The sequence below is a fragment of the Aquarana catesbeiana genome, linkage group LG03 (assembly GCF_042186555.1).
Source record: "Aquarana catesbeiana isolate 2022-GZ linkage group LG03, ASM4218655v1, whole genome shotgun sequence".
Lineage (NCBI taxonomy): Eukaryota > Metazoa > Chordata > Amphibia > Anura > Ranidae > Aquarana > Aquarana catesbeiana.
Genome location: NC_133326.1, coordinates 329,700,320 through 329,718,290, shown reverse-complemented (window position 1 = coordinate 329,718,290; position 17,971 = coordinate 329,700,320). Strand labels below are relative to the sequence as shown.

Here is a 17,971-nt window from a genome sequence, read left to right as displayed (position 1 = left end):
CATTATACAAAAAACTTGGGCTAACTTTACTATTTTGTGTTTTATCGGGGCGGGAGAGGGCCCCTCCCGTTGCACTCTGGTCGTCTTCGCCACTAACCGGAGCAGTCGGTAGCAGCGGAGGCGATTGCGTCCTTTCCCCTCTGAGTCTGGATGCTGAGTAAGGGAAAGATGGCCCCCACTTGGCTCCATAACATTAGATGGCAGAAGCAACGTCAAACGTCACTTCCATCCAATGGTCTTAAAGGGAAACTTTTAATTTTTTTGCATATTATTGACCCGAGATCTCACTATTAAGAGGTCCTGTCATGCTTTTTTTTTTTTCTATTACAAGGGATGTCTACATTCCTTAAGTGGTTAATTCATAAAACTGTTTAGTTTTTTTTTTTTTTTTTTTTTTGTTTCATCAAAAAATAACGCGTTTGAAAAATTCCTGCGCAAATACCATGTGACAATCAGCATTTTATTCCCAAGAGTCTCTGCTAACAAAACATATATATAATGTGTGGGGGTTCTGAGTAACTTTCTAGCAAAAAAATTATGATTTTTACATTGTAGGTGAGGAGTGCCAGAATAGGCCCAGTATGGATGTGGTTAAATAAATCCTCACCCCCCAGTACATCCCACTATGAAAAAACTGTACTTCACGCAACTGCTGGAGGCCGCAATGAGTGGGAAATTGTATAAAGTGCACTTTTTCTATGAGGCCCCTTTCACACAAGAGGTCCGATCAGGTCCAGCTGTCTGTTTTTCAGCCGGACACAAATGGACCCTTCATTCTTCTCTAAGGGCGGTCAGATGTAACGTTAAACGTAAGGAGATCCGTTTCCTCTCCACCTGGCTGGATCGGGGGACATTAACGTTTAAACGGACAGGCTGTCTGTTTTTGTATCCAGTTGCCCAAACAGCAGAGCGAGCTGTGTTAGTATCCATTCTGCATAAGCGGAGCAGACAGACCTGTCATCCGGCTGCTCTGCTCATCCATCCGCTGATCTCCTGCTGAGCAAAACCGGATCCAACCCATGTAAAAGGGGCCTAAGTTATGCAGTGTGCGGCTATTTCTTTTTCAGTGCAGTATAACATCTTTAAATAAAGTGCTGCGCAATTCATAAGAGTCCATAAATTGATAAAACCAACTACAGTGTGGTTTTAGGAAGAAGATATAAACACTGCTTCCTCCTTTTTAATTGTGTAAAGTGTGTGTGTGCACTTCCAATATTGAAAAATTCCAGATTTAGCTATGGCATGGTTGTGACATGTGTAAAAGTGATGCTGGGCTGTTAATATGGTCAAAGTGTGACACTTAAGCTGATAGACATAAATACAATCGTCAAATATGGAATCCAAACGGTGTACTGAAATCAAAACCAATTAAAAAGAAAACATAAGTAAAGTCCTTGGTGGTAGTACTGGCAGAATAAAACCAGGGGTAAAAATCAAGTGGATGTCTGTTCTTTCTTGTGCAGTGACACCTAAATGCAAAGTGGCCGCATCACGCCCACGTGACTTCATCAGGGGAGTGATGCCTACCCTTGATGGAATCACGCTACGTGTTGGGACAGACGGGCACACCGGAAGTGACGTCGGCGTACGAGCTCACTGCTCGTGGATTGTATGTTTTTATCCTGCTTGTTCATGCAAGTACCACAGCTGTCAGCTGAATAAAGCATCACTTGTTTTTACAATATTACACTATCTGGAACCCCTTTTCTTCCATATACCCTATGGGTAAGCACGGGAGGGATACCCAGAATACCTACCTGCTTCCAAGAAGTATATCTAATACACTTATCCCAGTGGGAATTACCTTAAAGGAGAAAAAGGCCCCCTAGAGGAATTTGTTGTTATCCATCCATAGAAGTTTACAGCAAGGCTGATTACACCATCCAGGACCTCCATTACTATCTTCACACGCTGTTACCTTACAGCTGTAAGGTGAGCAGCCACTTTGCATGTAGATGTCGCTGTACAAGAAAGAAAAGACATTTCTTTCTTGTACAGAAAACTTTATTTTCACCCGTTTTTATTCTCCCAGCACTATTACCAAGGACTTTACTTATGTTTTGATTTCAGTACACTGTTTTGGATTCCATATTTGATGATTGTATATATGTCTTTATCAGCTTAAGTGTCACACTTTGATCATAATATTAACAGAGCAGCGCCATTCACTTTTACACATCCCTGTATTGGTCATGGCATGACCTTGTAGGTGATTGCAGTCGTTAGACCACAGTTTATTTATTACTTTGGCAGCGTGGGAATACCAATACACTTTATGGTTGTGACACATCCTCATCCTCACTTGGTTTTTCTGATTGCAGGAGAGCACAACTGCGGAGATGCTTGGAACAACTGAAGCAACAGGTTCCTCTGAGTATTGACGCATCACGACACACAACACTCAGTCTCTTGCACAGAGCCAGACAGCACATCAAAGTAAGCTGCAAATATTACACTAGTTTACATTTTTTTTTTGTGTTTTTAACCATGAATTTAAGGTACAATAATGCATCACAATTAAAGAGGAACTTCACTACCCAAGCCAGCACCCTTCTCTTTTTATTTCTTCTTTCTCCTTCCTACTTGGGGAAGGAAAGGAAAATCCACTGTGCACTGCAAGTGCACGTGGAAGTGCAGTCGCTATAAATCTGAAGGGGACATGCAAGGAAAATTAAACAGCATTTTAGCTTGCACATGATTGGATGATAAAATCAGCAGAGTTTCCCCTCCTTTTTAGATCTACCCCTCAGATTTATAGCTACTGCACTTCCAAGTGCACTTGTAGTACACAGTGGATTTGCCTTTCGTAAATAACCCCTACGTTGTCCAAGGTTGCCCCCACGCTTGCTTTTTGTGACCATAGCCCACTTGGATGGCTCGGACATTGTAAATCTAACACTGTTGCTGAATGAATGTATGTCTCGCATATCAGATTACTTCTGCTAGGTTTATAGTTAACTCTTACATGTCACATGTTAAGCACACACGTCAGCTTCTTCAGAGGACATTTGTGCTCTGAGAGTGAACCCTTCATGTAAGAGGGTCATCATCGGTATATTTGTAGTTACTAATTTATGAAAATGCCACTGCTGCTCTAGTTTTGCCTTGCTAATGATTTATGCAAAATTGCCGTTGTTGACTATCCTGCTTCTGAACTGTAACTTTTGATTTTCGTCTGTATATCTCCACTATAATACAGAAAAGAGGACTAGATTTTTTTGGTATGCTGTGGAAAGGGGGAAATCACATTAGATTGATTTTATATTTTTTGCCTAGTTAAGACCTGTAAGTAAATGCGTAGTCATTCTGATCTGTTGTGTTTGGATGTTTTCCCCTAACTTGCTGGTGACTGGTGCAGCATGGAACAGGAAAGGAAGTCATTAGGCTGAGGAAGGGGTGGAACCTCTGTCAGGTTTTTATTGCTGTCTGAATCCTTTTAGGGAGGTGTCGCCTGGCAGATTTTAACAATTGCTCACTTTAAAGCAAAGCAATGGCTGTCTCCAAATAAACAAAAGAATACTGAAATGTCAAAGCTACTCCCACAAATAGAACCAATTTATCACACTGCCAAGGGAGTTAGTTCATACGTGTCACTTTATTCAAACAATAATTTGAGTGCATAGGAGGTGGGTTGAGGTGTATGAGTGCTGAACCTACAATCCCCCACCCTCCTACATAATGCATACATTATGTACACCCAGAAATACTATAATAAATAGTTTAGTTGTACGTATATATATTTATTTTAATACAGACCATATAATTACTAAGTGAAGAATGTTAAAGACCACCTCTGGGAAAAGTAAAAATCCTCCCTTGCAGTGGGCCTGCCCCTGCACTGCAAGCGTTTAAATCCTCGTTTATGTCTTAGGGAAGTAAAAAAAGCACTTTTACATACCTGAACCTTCGCTCCTGCAGCAGCTGGATCTGTCCTTTGCTTCAGCAAGGATCTGCTCCTGGGCATGCTCATGTCCAGTGCAGGGCTAATGGGCCCTTCATAAGTTTTGATAATGCATAGCAGAGACTGCAGGGACCACTTTTATAGCACAGAGGATCTGGTAAGTCATCTTCTCCTAGACCTAAACAAGCATTTGACCCTTGCAATGTAGGGAGCAGCCTTTTTCTTTACTCTCTTGGTGTTCAAGTTTATAGAAAACAAACTAACATCATAATTTATGAAACGAACAAGAGAGGAGGGCTGGCGGGGATGAGAACAAGTAGATCAGCTGCAGTAGGTTTCCAGCACTGTGCTGCATCGGGAAACCTCTTTTGTGCCCTCATGAATGACATTTTCATATTTACCATTTGAAATAAAAAAAACCATGCATGGAATTCTAAAAACTAAATGCCCAAATTAAGGTCTGGTATTGCCAAACCAAAATACAAAAAGTATACCTAAAATCTAAATAAAATTCAAATGGTTAATAAAGAACAGGGCCTGAAATGTATCTCCCATTACTAAATGACTGGGGATCTCCTGGCAATGCAGGGTTGGAGAAACTACCACCGTGGTCTGCCAAATTAAAAAAAAAAAAAAAATAGGATTTTTTTGTCATACTTGCCTGTAAAATCCTTTTCTTTGAGTGCATCATGGGACACAGAGTCAGGCTAATATTCATTACCTGCTGGGTTATACTCCATCTCCAGGTGAATGGACACTGGTAGACCAAAGGTCTTTAGACAGGAAGTGATCCTCTATATAAGCTCTAAGGAGCAGGGCTGCTTCCTACTGTATTAGTGTATTGTATTTGTACTGTCTACCCTCAAGTTGTAAAGCGCTACGTAAACTGTTGGCGCTATATAAATCCTGTATTATTATTATTATTATTATTATAATAATAACCCCTCCCACACAGGAAGCACCTCGGGTTTTTTTTTTTTTTTACCTGTGTCTGCAAGGTGCATGGCACAGTTTGTTTGTGCTCTCTGAGCTCCAGGTCTCTAGTCCCACAAACGGTTCTTAAATGAAAGGGTCTAGCATTCAGATGTGAGCACATGGCTTGCTGCCACCATGTTGGTTTGTGTTAGGTTGTTAGGTTGTGGGAAAAGGTTAGGTTGTGTGAAAAGGTGAACCTCTCTGCTCCATCCATCCCACAACTTCCTTAGAAGAGCTATTTGTTTTTTCACCAAAGAGCTACTGTAACCAGGGGTTCCATATTTTTGTATTTTTTTTTTCTAAATGTATTTTGTAGTTTTAAAATGGCTGATAATTCCTACGCTGCTTGACCGCATATCAAAGCACCAAAAAATCTTGCAACTATGGCTTGACAATATCCTGTCCCTGTTTGAACGCTGACTGTACCGTCAGTGGGTAGCCAGACATAACGCTCCATTATATGTGATGTATGCCACTTTTGACCCTGGGAGCCTCTTCTGTTTTGCACCTTTTTTTTTTTTTTTTTTTTTTTTTTTTTTTTTTTAAGAGCTCTTCCTCGTGACGCAGGGCTGCCTTCCCCAAGCTTTCACAATTGCAACACAATGGGGGTTATTTACGAAAGGCAAATCCACTTTGCACTATAAGTGCACTTGGAAGTGTAGTTGCTCTAAATCTAAGGGGTAGATCTGAAATGAGGGGAAGCTCTGCTGATTTTATCATCCAATCATGTGCAAGCTAAAATGCTGTTTTTTATTTTCCTTGCATGTCCCCCTTAGATATATAGCGACTGCACTTGTAGTGCAAAGTGGATTTGCCTTTCGTAAATAATCCCCACTATGCTGCTCCAAACATTGCTATTTTGCTGTTTCCTTGCATATCCACAAATTGAAACTTCTCTTGCTATCTGATTGTAATGCAATGTGCTATTGATTGGTTGATAATTGGATATCCTCTTAATATAACAAAGCTTCTCTTTGGTCACATTCATGATCAAGAATACAACAGAGAAACAGCCTGGTCACAAAGCTGTATGGAAAGAGCTGCAAAGAAAAATGGTGATAATGCCCTCCTGGCTTGGGGGACTAGAGGGTATGAACAATTGAAAGGTCAGGAGCGTATAAGGCAATGCTGCATTGTTTTTTATGCGGTGAGATTCCTAAGTATGATATTTGTAAGGTTTTCCATTATAAAAAAAATCCCTTCTTAATACTTCAATTTTCTTTTGTAGAAGTTGGAGGATCAGGAGCTAAAAGCAAAGCATCTTAAGGAAAAACTGAGATCAGAACAACAGAGGCTCCGACAGAGATTAAAACAACTTCTACCCTCCAATGGCACTGAACGAATCCGAGCTGATAGCCTAGACTCCTCTGCGTTGTCGTCTGAGAGATCAGACTCTGATCAAGGTGAGTACTGACAAAAAAAAAGGGTAGGGATGGTCAAAACTCTGGTGTATCATACATGTACCTTACAGCACTCTTCTTCTTTATTTTTGCAGAAGATTTGGAGGTTGATGTGGAAGGAATAATCCTGAATGGTAATGAAGGAGACCTCTTTGTGTCTTTCAGTGCTGGTATGGAGCACAGTTACTCCACCCCTGCTCACGCCTGGTTATGACAGCAGCAAGCATGCAAAGACTGATACAGCAGTAACACGTTTTAGCTAGCAATCTTGGTAGCAGAAACACTTGTATTGTCTCTCCAAGAAGTGAGGATGCAATGGTTGCATTAACTACCCTATTATACAGGGGAACCCAGTGTTGGCATAGCAGCTATTTTCAAATCTTGGACTTCTGCTACCATCTTATATTATTTTTTTTTTTTGGGCTCTTATTAAGAACTTTTAAATGGTGGGGTATACGCCAGTAATGCTATGGTCACTGGATACTTTCTGTTCAGCTACACCGTTTAGTTATATGGATATGTTTCAGGTCATTAGTTAAAGTACAAATTACAAGCTGTGGGGCTGGATGGCTTTAAAGATGCATAGATACATGACCTTTACTGGACTATCTGGCCCAGAAGACCTGCTGTCAGTGCTGGGAGAGAACCTTGAGCATTAAGCAACCAGCAACTGGTGCTACTGTGATTACCTAACTTATTGTACAATTTTAATGCTAGGAAAACTTTCTCCACCTCTCTGTGCACTGGTTGCACTCCTGGATGCGTGTAAAGAAGCACTTAACTATGTGTGCACTTGGAAGAATCTCAAAAAGAAAAAAAAAAATCTTTATTTTTGATCTTTATTCTGAGCACTCAGATGCTGCAGGATACCTGAAGATTTTGTCAACACCATTCTTGTGTTCTCACACCAAATAAACTTGCGTAACCCTCTGCAAAAAAAACCTACTTTATAAATCATCGATTTATGCATCGTATTTTTAAGCCTGTGGGAGGGTTTTCAGTGTTTACAGAATGGATTTTAAATTGTGAAACATTTTAAATGTTACCTGCGCTTGCTGAGGAAAGCAAGCATCTTGCTCAGGCCTGGATTAGCTGTTTTATTAAGACACTCAGAGGACAATGAACTGTCCTCGTTCCTGACAGGGACTGAACAATCTTTATAACAGGTGCAGCCTACTTACATTCCGGAGCTCAGCTGACCTTTTTAATATACTGGTGTTGGCTCTGAGCAAAGAGATTTGCTTCTCTAAATAAGCTTTTTATATTGTAACCTCTATTTTAGTAAATGTGTTTTGTTCTGTAAAATTGCCTGTCTTTTATTTTTATATACCCAGTGTAATGTTGAATTTTTCATGATCAAGTAGTCTAGACCTTTCTAACTCAAATTAAAACAGTGGGTTTAAGTAACTGCATTATAGCTAATGAGGGCTACAGCTATTCAATTAAAAAAATAACAGCCCTTGGATAACATTTATAGTAATATCTGCAACTTGAAAAATGTTATCGCTTACAAAGGATCTGTGAGACATTTTATGAAGTTTTTAGGTACAAAATTATATGTGTAACTTTATTACCTACTGACCAGTTTTGGTTCTAAAAAAAAAAAAATTCCTGAGTCTAACATCTTCAGTACTTTGTGACCCACAGCCCCAGATCAGGTATACAGACCTGCAGCTCCAACTTCTCTTGTTCCAGGTTTATGCTAGAGACCACCAGGAAACTATTTTTCAAAAGATCAACACTGTAATCTTTTATATTTCTCTTGGCACATTTTTCCTTGAACCTGGCAGAGGGCTTCGAAGCGCAAGAGGGACATGGTGTGTAAACCCCCCCCAAAAAAAAAAAATTATTTGACATGTTGGACCCGGTTGAACAATTATAATGCACAGATAAGGGTCTGTGATGACAGGCTTTTGTTGAAGAGTTTTTTTTTTTTTCTCATTAAACATAATCTTTTATTGAGCAAAAAGTAAAGGATATACAACAATAAAATTTTCTGAGACAAATAGCAAGAATATCGTACAGTATTGCAACAGTTATCCTTCCATGGCATTTCATATGTTGTAAGCTTTAACACAGTGTGTCTCCTCCAGCGCCATCATTACTCAATAGTATTCTTCCTATTGAGTGTACTATGCCAGCTTGGTTATCACCCCTCCCAACTATGAACCTTAAATTTGGAGGTAGATGGACCTTCATATCTTATTGTGTCCGTTGTTCACTTATAGACATGTTTCAGGCGCCTTAACCCATCTATCCCATATTTTTCATACTTTGGCACCCTCTATGAGAGTATATAAGTTTCTTATAGGGTAAGACAGTATTGACTTCCACTATCCAGTGTGTAAGCTCCGGGGAGTCAAGTCTTATCCAGACTCTAGTTATGACCTTCCGTGCAGAGAAGAGTGTTTCATGTAGAAATATCTTAGTAAATGTATTTATCTCTGGTTCTGGGAAAACCCCTAGAAGGCATATTTTGGGCTGTAGTGTTATGGGGAACCCATCGTGTCATGCAAGAATTACACCACCTGTGTCCAACAGGCCTGGGTTTTAGTGCATTGCCACAATAGGTGGAAAAAGGTGTCCACTGCTTGATTGCACATTGGGCAAGTTGTGGACTGAATACACTTATATCTGGAGATTCTGAGCAGTGTGAGGTAAGATCTGTGGACTACAAAAATTTGGGTTACATGAACCGATAACTTGGGGGATACTAGTTTGCACGTTTCTAGGGCATCACTCCATTCTTCATCTTCCATGGAACCCACTTCTCCCTCCCATCTAGTCTTTAGGGCATAAGCTGACATGGTTGCTTGCGGGAGCGTCAGCATTGAATAGAATTGAGAGATCATTTTTTTGGGGTCAGGGCACTTTATTGCTTTCATTAAAGGATTGCTGGCAGGGGTGAGGTCATCTAAGGAGAACTGTGTGTGAAAGGCATGTCGGAGCTGTATATACCTAAAGAACATCTGATTTGGTAGCATGAATTCAGATTTTAATCTATCGAATGTCTTAAGTTTGCCATTGCATGTGATGTGGTATTGATAGAATACTCCCCTCGAACTCCACACCTCACTATCCGGGATTAAGTTGAGTTCAGAAAGGTTTGTGTTGTGCCATAGGGGGGTGAAGTCGTGTATCGGCGGCAACTGGAGCCTATCTGAAGCTAGATTCCAGATCCTTGTGTAGTGATGCAGTAATGATCTGTGATTGGTTGTCCTTCCCTCGCTTCTTGCTCCTCCCGTTATCATCACTAAAGAATCTTGGGTTGTTTGTGACCACCTAGTGCATAGGAAGCAGAGAAACCTCTCTCTGTCCACTTTGTCTATGTGAAAGATTTGTGACAATTGAACTGCAAGATAATATGCATAAAAGTCAGGTAGGGCTGTGCCGACGAGGTCCGTGGGATGTTTTAGTTTGTGCCATGGGAGTTTGTGCCTACTGTTGCCCTATATAAATTGTTTCAGGATAGTTTCCATTAATTTAAAATGCCTCAGTACTAAGTATACTGGTGAGTGCCAGATTATATACAGAATTTTTGGCCATAGAAACATCTTTACTAGATTTATACGGCCCATAACTCCCAGTGGGAGACGGGTCCATATCTGGGTCTTCTGCTTAAGCATTTCATACAGTGGAACTATGTTGCATGAAACATAATCTGCCGGGTCCCGAGTAGTCTGTATTCCCAAGTATTTGATGACATCCACTTTCTGTAGGGGTAACGTAGCTCTATCTCTGGGCAGTGGCAAGCTGTCTAGGGGAAGTATCTGGGACGTGTCCCAATTTATCTTGAGGCCAGAGAATGTGCCAAAGCGTTTGATTTAAGGCTAAGGCAAATGGTAGTGAGTTGTCTGAGTCATCTAGGTACAATAAGGTATCAGCTGCATATGTACTAATCTTTTCCATTACCTCAGTGACAGTCAGGAGGGGTAGAGGGGGAAGTGCCAGAGAGGCCGATCCAGGACTGGAGCATCCCAATAAGTACGCTCCATTGAGTGACATTGGTGAAACCAGTCAGGGACCAGCACTGCTGGAGATGAGGGACTCTCTAGCTGCCAGGGGAAGAACTCCTCCAGTGAGAGTGGGGGGGCAGCAAAGGGAAAGGAAAGACAGATTCTGGTGGTAGGGGACTCAATTCTTAGAAGGACAGAGAGGGCAATCTGTAACCAAGACCTGAAGCGCCGAACAGTATGTTGTCTACCGGGCGCTCTGGTTCGGCACATCACGGATCTTGTGGACAGATTACTGGGAGGGGCTGGGGGAAGACCCGGCTGTCATGGTGCACGTTGGCACCAATGACAAAGTCAGAGGCAGATGGAGTGTCCTAAAGAACGATTTTAGGGACTTAGGTGATAAATTGAGGAAAAGGACCTCCAAGGTAGTATTCTCAGGAATACTACCGGTACATCGAGCCACACCAGAAAGGCAGAGGGAGATTAGGGAAGTAAACAAGTGGCTGAAGAGCTGGTGCAGTAAGGAGGGATTTGGGTTCCTGGAGGACTGGGCCGACTTCTCAGTTGTTAACCGGTACTGTAGAAGGGACGGACTGCACCTAAATGAGGAGGGTGCAGATCTGCTGGGAATGAAGATGGCCAAAAAGTTAGAGGGGTTTTTAAACTGGGCGATGGGGGGGGGGGGGGGGTCCAGAGACAGTGATAGCCAGCACGGAAGATATTCCAGAGGTTAGTATTGGGGGCATTAGTGGTAGGTTAACCAAAGCACAAAAACACAAAGTGAGTATAGTAGCAAGTCCTAGTTGCAATCTTGAAACACCCAATACGAGGACAATATGCGACCGGTCTAAACTATGTGGCATGTTCACCAATGCCAGGAGCATGGCGGACAAGATGGGTGAACTTGAGATACTGTTGTACAAGGAGGATTTGGATTTTGTGGGCATTTCAGAGACCTGGTTCAACAGCTCTCATGATTGGCTGGCAAACATTCAAGGGTATACCCTATACCGCAAGGATAGAGAGGGTAAAAAAAGGGGGAGGGGTATGCCTATATATCAGGAATAATGTACAAGCGAATGTGAGAGATGACATCACTGAGGGAGCTAGAGAGGAGGTGGAATTCTTATGGGTAGAGCTCCAAAGGGATGAAGCTAAGGGGAAAATAATACTGGGAGTATGCTATAGGCCCCCTAACCTGAGGGAGGAAGTGGAGACGGATCTCCTATCACAAATTGGATTAGCAGCAAGGATGGGAAGTGTTATTATAATGGGGGATTTTAATTATCCAGACATAGACTGGGCGGAGGGAACCGCACATTCATTTAAGGCTCGCCAGTTCCTTAATGTCTTGCAGGACAATTTTATGGGTCAGATGGTAGACGCACCAACTAGAAATAAAACATTACTGGATCTACTGATTACCAACAATACAGACCTGATCACAGATGTGGAAATACGGGGCAATTTAGGTAACAGCGATCACAGGTCAATTAGTTTCAGTATAAATCACACAAATAGGAAACATGAAGGGAACACAAAGACACTGAATTTCAAAAGAGCCAACTTCCCTAAACTACAAACCTTGCTAAAAGGCATAAATTGGGATAAAATATTAGGAACAAAGAATACGGAGGAGAGATGGGTTTACTTTAAGAGCACATTAAATAAGGGCATTAGCCAATGTATCCCATTGGGTAATAAATTTAAAAGAGCGAACAAAAATCCTGGATGGCTTGACTCTAATGTAAAAATGCATATAAAAGCAAAGGAGAAGGCCTTCAAAAAATACAAGGTTGAGGGATCATCCTCAGCATTCAGACTTTATAAAGAATGCAATAAGAAATGTAAGGGTGCAATTAGGACGGCTAAGATAGAACATGAAAGACACATAGCGGAGGAGAGCAAAAAAAATCCCAAGAAATTCTTTTAAGTATGTAAACAGTAAAAAAGGGAGGACAGACCATATTGGCCCCATAAAGAATGAGGAAGGACATCTGGTTACAAAGGATGGGGAGATGGCAAAGGTATTGAATTTATTCTTCTCCTCAGTCTTCACGAGTGAATCGGGGGGCTTCAGTAACCAAAACTGCAGTGTTTATCCTCATGACACAACACAGGAAGCACCTCCATGGTTAACAGAGGACGGAATTAAAATTAGACTTGAGAAACTTAACATTAATAAATCACCGGGACCAGATGGCTTGCATCCGAGGGTACTTAGGGAACTCAGTCAGGTGATTGCCAGACCGTTGTTCCTAATTTTTACTGGAATGGTACCAGCTGATTGGAGAAAAGCCAATGTAGCACCAATATTTAAAAAGTGCCCAAAAAACATCCCTGGGAATTACAGACCAGTTAGCCTAACATCAATAGTATGTAAACTCTTGGAGGGGATGATAAGGGACTATATACAAGATTTAGTAATAAGAACAATATCATTAGCAGTAATCAGCATGGATTCATGAAGAATCGTTCTTGCCAAACCAATCTATTAACCTTCTATGAGGAGGTGAGTTGCCATCTAGATAAAGGAAGGCCCGTAGACGTGGTGTATCTGGATTTTGCAAAAGCATTTGACACAGTTCCCCATAAACGTTTACTGTACAAAATAAGGTCCGTTGGCATGGACCATAGGGTGAGTACATGGATTGAAAACTGGCTACAAGGGCGGTGATAAATGGGGAGTACTCAGAATGGTCAGGGGTGGGTAGTGGGGTTCCCCAGGGTTCTGTGCTGGGACCAATCCTATTTAATTTGTTTATAAACGACCTGGAGAATGGGATAAACAGTTCAATCTCTGTATTTGCAGACGATACTAAGCTAAGCAGGGCAATAACTTCTCCGCAGGATGTGGAAACCTTGCAAAAAGACCTGAACAAATTAATGGGGTGGGCGACTACATGGCAAATGAGGTTCAATGTAGAAAAATGTAAAATAATGCATTTGGGTGGCAAAAATATGAATGCAATCTATACACTGGGGGGAGAACCTCTGGGGGAATCTAGGATGGAAAAGGACCTGGGGTCCTAGTAGATGATAGGCTCAGCAATGGCATGCAATGCCAAGCTGCTGCTAATAAAGTAAACAAAATATTGGCATGCATTAAAAGGGGGATCAACTCCAGAGATAAAACGATAATTCTCCCGCTCTACAAGACTCTGGTCCGGCCGCACCTGGAGTATGCTGTCCAGTTCTGGGCACCAGTCCTCAGGAAGGATGTACTGGAAATGGAGCGAGTACAAAGAAGGGCAACAAAGCTAATAAAGGGTCTGGAGGATCTTAGTTATGAGGAAAGGTTGCGAGCGCTGAACTTATTCTCCCTGGAGAAGAGACGCTTGAGAGGGGATATGATTTCAATTTACAAATACTGTACTGGTGACCCCACAATAGGGATAAAACTTTTTCGCAGAAGAGAGTTTAATAAGACTCGTGGCCACTCATTACAATTAGAAGAAAAGAGGTTTAACCTTAAACTACGTAGAGGGTTCTTTACTGTAAGAGCGGCAAGGATGTGGAATTCCCTTCCACAGGCGGTGGTCTCAGCGGGGAGCATTGATAGCTTCAAGAAACTATTAGATAATCACCTGGATGACCGCAACATACAGGGATATGTAATGTAATACTGACACATAATCACACACATAGGTTGGACTTGATGGACGTGTGTCTTTTTTCAACCTCACCTACTATGTAACTATGTAACCTCCCCCCTACTGAGCTCCACAATCCCCGGGTGTGTGCGAACAGCTATCGAAAGTGGCTATGCCGCCAGAGCATAAAGCAGCGGCTACAGAGGATACCCTTTCCTCATACCCCTGGACAAAGGGAACTGTCCGGATGACCACCCATTTGCCAGGACACTTGCCACCGGAGCCTGATAAAGGAGCTGCACCCATTTTATAAATTTGGGACCCAGGCCAAACCTGCCCAGGCAAGCCCATAGATAACTCCATTCCACCGAATCGAATGCCTTGGCAGTGTCCAGAGCTACAGCCACCTTAGACCCTGGATTGTCATGAGCGGCCTCTAAGTTTATGAATAGTCTTCTAAGATTGAAAGATGTATTTTTGCCCGGCATAAAGCCTGCCTGATCACTATGTACCAGTGACAAAATGACTTTAATACGGATGGCAAGCACTTTTGCAAGTATCTTAACATCCACCTGAAGCAAAGATATGGGGCAGTACGATTCAGGGAGATGTGGGTCCTTGCCAGGTTTGGGAATTAGCACTATGGTTGCCTCTGTCATCGATGCTGGTAAATCAGAGCTCTCGAATATTGTGTTGTATAGCGAGAATAGCATAGGGACTAACAGTTCCAAATATGTGGAGTAAAACTCCATGGGCAGACCGTCCGATCCTGGGGCTTTAGACCTGGAAAATTCTGCTATGGCCCTAGAAATTTCGTCAGTCGTTAATGGGGCTTCAAGCTCCTCAACCTGTTCATCAGTCAACCGGGGGATCGTTAGTTCTTCAAGAAAGGATTGCATTGAGGAGGTGTCGTCCGGTGCTGTGGTTATGTATAGATTGGTGAAGAAGTCCCTAAACGTATCTGTCACCCTGCGGGGCTCAGTCTCTAGTGCATTGTTCTGGGAGCACAGTGAAATCGCCATGGGAGGTCTCTCCTCACAATGCAGCAAATAAGCCAATAGTTTCCCAGCCCTCTCCCCATGCTCAAATGTCTTCTGCCTATGAAAGAAAAGTTTGCGTCTAGACTTTGTAATGCATTTGGTCCAGTGCTCTTGAGCATAGTTTAAGGCTGTTTGTCCTGTCTACAGTGGGATCTTTCAGAAACGCCCTTTCTGCCATGTGTAGATTATCTAGTGCCCTGTCCATTGCAATCTCAGATGTTCTTTTCAATTTATTAATGCGTGTGGTAAGTGTCATACGGGCATGTTTTTTAAATGCTTCACAGACCACCTGAGCGGAAGTGGAGTCCTCAGTCAAAAAGTATTGTTCCCAGTCTGTCGGGAGATCATCATCCTCTGGGAACAGTGTTAACCAAAAAGGGTTCAGCCACCACGTGGCTGGTGGATGACCATGCGACAGAGATAGTTTAGCCCAGTAAGGACAGTGATCTGAGAGTGATCTAGGAGAAAATCCCGCATCAGACAGCTTGGGAAGGAGTGATTTGGATATCAGTATAAGATCTATACGGGACATAGAGTGATGTGACGTGGAGAAGCAGGAATATGCCCTGGATGTAGGGTTCCTGACTCTCCATGTGTCAACTAGGTTGAAATCATTTAAGAGCCTAGCGAATCTCGTGGGGAGAGAGGACACTGGTAAAGGTACTGACCTGCTAAGTCTAGCTATGGCTGGATCTAAAACATTATTAAAATCGCCCAACCATATAGCTGGAGTATTGGGGTGCAGAGCCATAAAATCAAATCCAGCAGTAAAGATAGTGGAGTGAAACGGTGGCGGGACATAAAATGCCAGCAAGAATATCAAATCTCCATGCAATTTGGCATTTAAAAATGCGTATCTACCCATCGGGGCAATTTCTGAACCCCGGAGCTCAAAGTGCGTAGTTTTTGCTTTTAAAATTGACACCCCCCTGGAGTGTGTAGTGTGGAAAGAATGATATGTCTGACCTATCCATGGACATTTAAGTGCCCTGTGCATGAGGGCCTCCGTGTGGGTTTCCACCAGAACCACCACGTCCGCCCTCTGTTTTTTAAGCAGCGTGAATACGTCTGATCTCTTTACTGGGTCTCTAACTCCACGGACATTCCATGTGAGTAATTTTAAGGTGGCCATAGGGAGAGGTGTATACATTGGGGAGCTCCAGGTTTCAGACAGTCCCTAATAGCGAGCATATTGCTATATGGCCTCCAAGAAGAGACAATCACCATCAGTACTTTGCTGAAGAGTTTTCTGTGGATTTCCCTTCCATTAAAAATTAATTAAAGGCACTTCTCCGATCAGAGTTCTTGTATTTGACACTCCTGAGCTGCATCAGCCTGCTTCTACATTCTCTTTAACACTTCTATGGGGAAAAGCAGCAGTTATGACATGGACACAGGCCTGTTTACAGAGCCTAAAATGTTCTATTCTGCACCTTCTGAGATCCCTGCAGGGTTTTCTCTTACATTGGGGTAGCTATCACACCACTCATTTAGACTGATGTGTACGCAAATGTAGGGATAGTTCAGTACATTAATATAAGGTATATGCAAGGGCAGTCAAGTTATTCATGAGATTGTAGTTTTCACTTCTTGGCTGCTTCTTATATTTCAATGTTTTTATTGAAAAAGTCCAGAAATAACAAGAATAGCAGGTAAACATAGGTCAATGCTCGGGTTGTCGCAATGACAAATTTACAAGTACATAAGTTATATTTAAACAAAATATTACATGGTCCATAAATATAAGGGAACAAACCACAATCATGGGATGTTCTCAGATAAACCTGCTGAGCATAGAAAGCCCAGCAGACAATATCAAAAGGTATTAACCATATAGTTTAATCTAACAACATACAGTTCTAATCAGTAGTTGGGATCATAACCATGTGTAGTAACGTACAGGAACCTGAGTATGGTACAGGAGACAGGTGAGGGGGAGGGAGGGGACGAGGGGGAATAGTGGATAAGACATTATAGGGGACCTTTGTATCAATTCCTGAGAATATCAATGTCAAAACTTAATGAAGTTCTAAGACAACCCAATAGTTATTGGGTTCAAACAACATAAAAAGAGAGGTGGGGGGGACGCAGAATTGACAGATGTGACAGATCCATGGGTCCCAGATTTTATCAAATTTTTTTAGCGTTATTATGTAGTGTGTGAGTGAGTTTGTCATTAACCATCATCCAGTTGACTTTATTTTTAATATAATCCAGAGGAATAACCAGTTTCCCATGCCGGGCCACTGTAATCCTTGCCACTAACAGTATATATGTGATTAATTTAGTTGATTTCCTGGGCACCTCATCGGGTAGTCTATGAAATAAGGCCACCTCTGGGGGTCTACGGATGTTTATCCCATCACCGAATTTTATTAAATTTAAATACCCGAATCCAGAACCTAATCACAAGGGGGCACTGCCACCATATATGGTGCAATCGTCTCCAACTGACCACAGCGTCAAACGGGTGATGTGGACGGATGCATTTTAGCCACCCGAGTTGGGACCAGGTACTAATGTAAAAGTGTTTTATAGTTGGCTTCAATTAGTGTGGTATTGATAGAAATTTTGGATAAATTATAGGCAATGTCCTGCCATTCAGACAGATCAAAAGTAAGATTCAGGCCTTTTTCCCATTGATTCATACAGGAGAGTTTTGAGTTTGGTTCAGTGAGAGAAGCATAAACCGCAGATAGTCATCCCTTCAAAAGACCCCTTGCCTGGCAAGACAACTCAAACGTAAGTGTAAGCTGCTCAATTATTAGATTAAGTTTTGACAAAGGATACAATTTGGTTATATTGGAATATTTCACTTGTAGGTATCTGCATCTTGTCTTTAAAGAGTATACCCGATTACCATTAACCTCTTGCTTACTAGGCACTTAAACCCCCCTCCTGCCCAGACCAATTTTCAGCTTTCAGCGCTGTCACACTTTGAATGACAATTGTGCGGTCATGCTACACTGTACTCAAATGAGATTTTTATCACTTTTTTCACACAAATGGAGCTTTCTTTTGGTGTTATTTAATCACCACAAGGGTTTTTATTTTTTGCTAAACAAACAAAAAGACAAATTTTTGAAAAAAAAAAAACATGTTTCAT

At 41.9% G+C, this 17,971-nt stretch overlaps 1 protein-coding gene across 2 annotated transcripts in view; it reads left to right on the top strand.

The window, feature by feature from the left end:
• The window catches only part of MXD3 (MAX dimerization protein 3), a 41,843-nt gene extending 24,237 nt beyond the window's left edge, over nt 1–17,606 (top strand). Inside the window, exons 4-7 of one of the 2 annotated variants that reach the window (XM_073620493.1) lie at nt 2,322–2,436; nt 6,105–6,279; nt 6,372–6,410; nt 17,518–17,606. In XM_073620493.1, coding sequence (XP_073476594.1) covers nt 2,322–2,436; nt 6,105–6,279; nt 6,372–6,410; nt 17,518–17,528 — 340 coding nt within the window. In that variant the 3' untranslated portion in view covers nt 17,529–17,606. Of the gene's footprint in view, nt 1–2,321; nt 2,437–6,104; nt 6,280–6,371; nt 7,582–17,517 lie in introns of those variants that run through there. The other variant, XM_073620492.1, reaches the window with a different exon arrangement.
• The last annotated feature ends 365 nt before the right edge of the window (nt 17,607–17,971 follow it).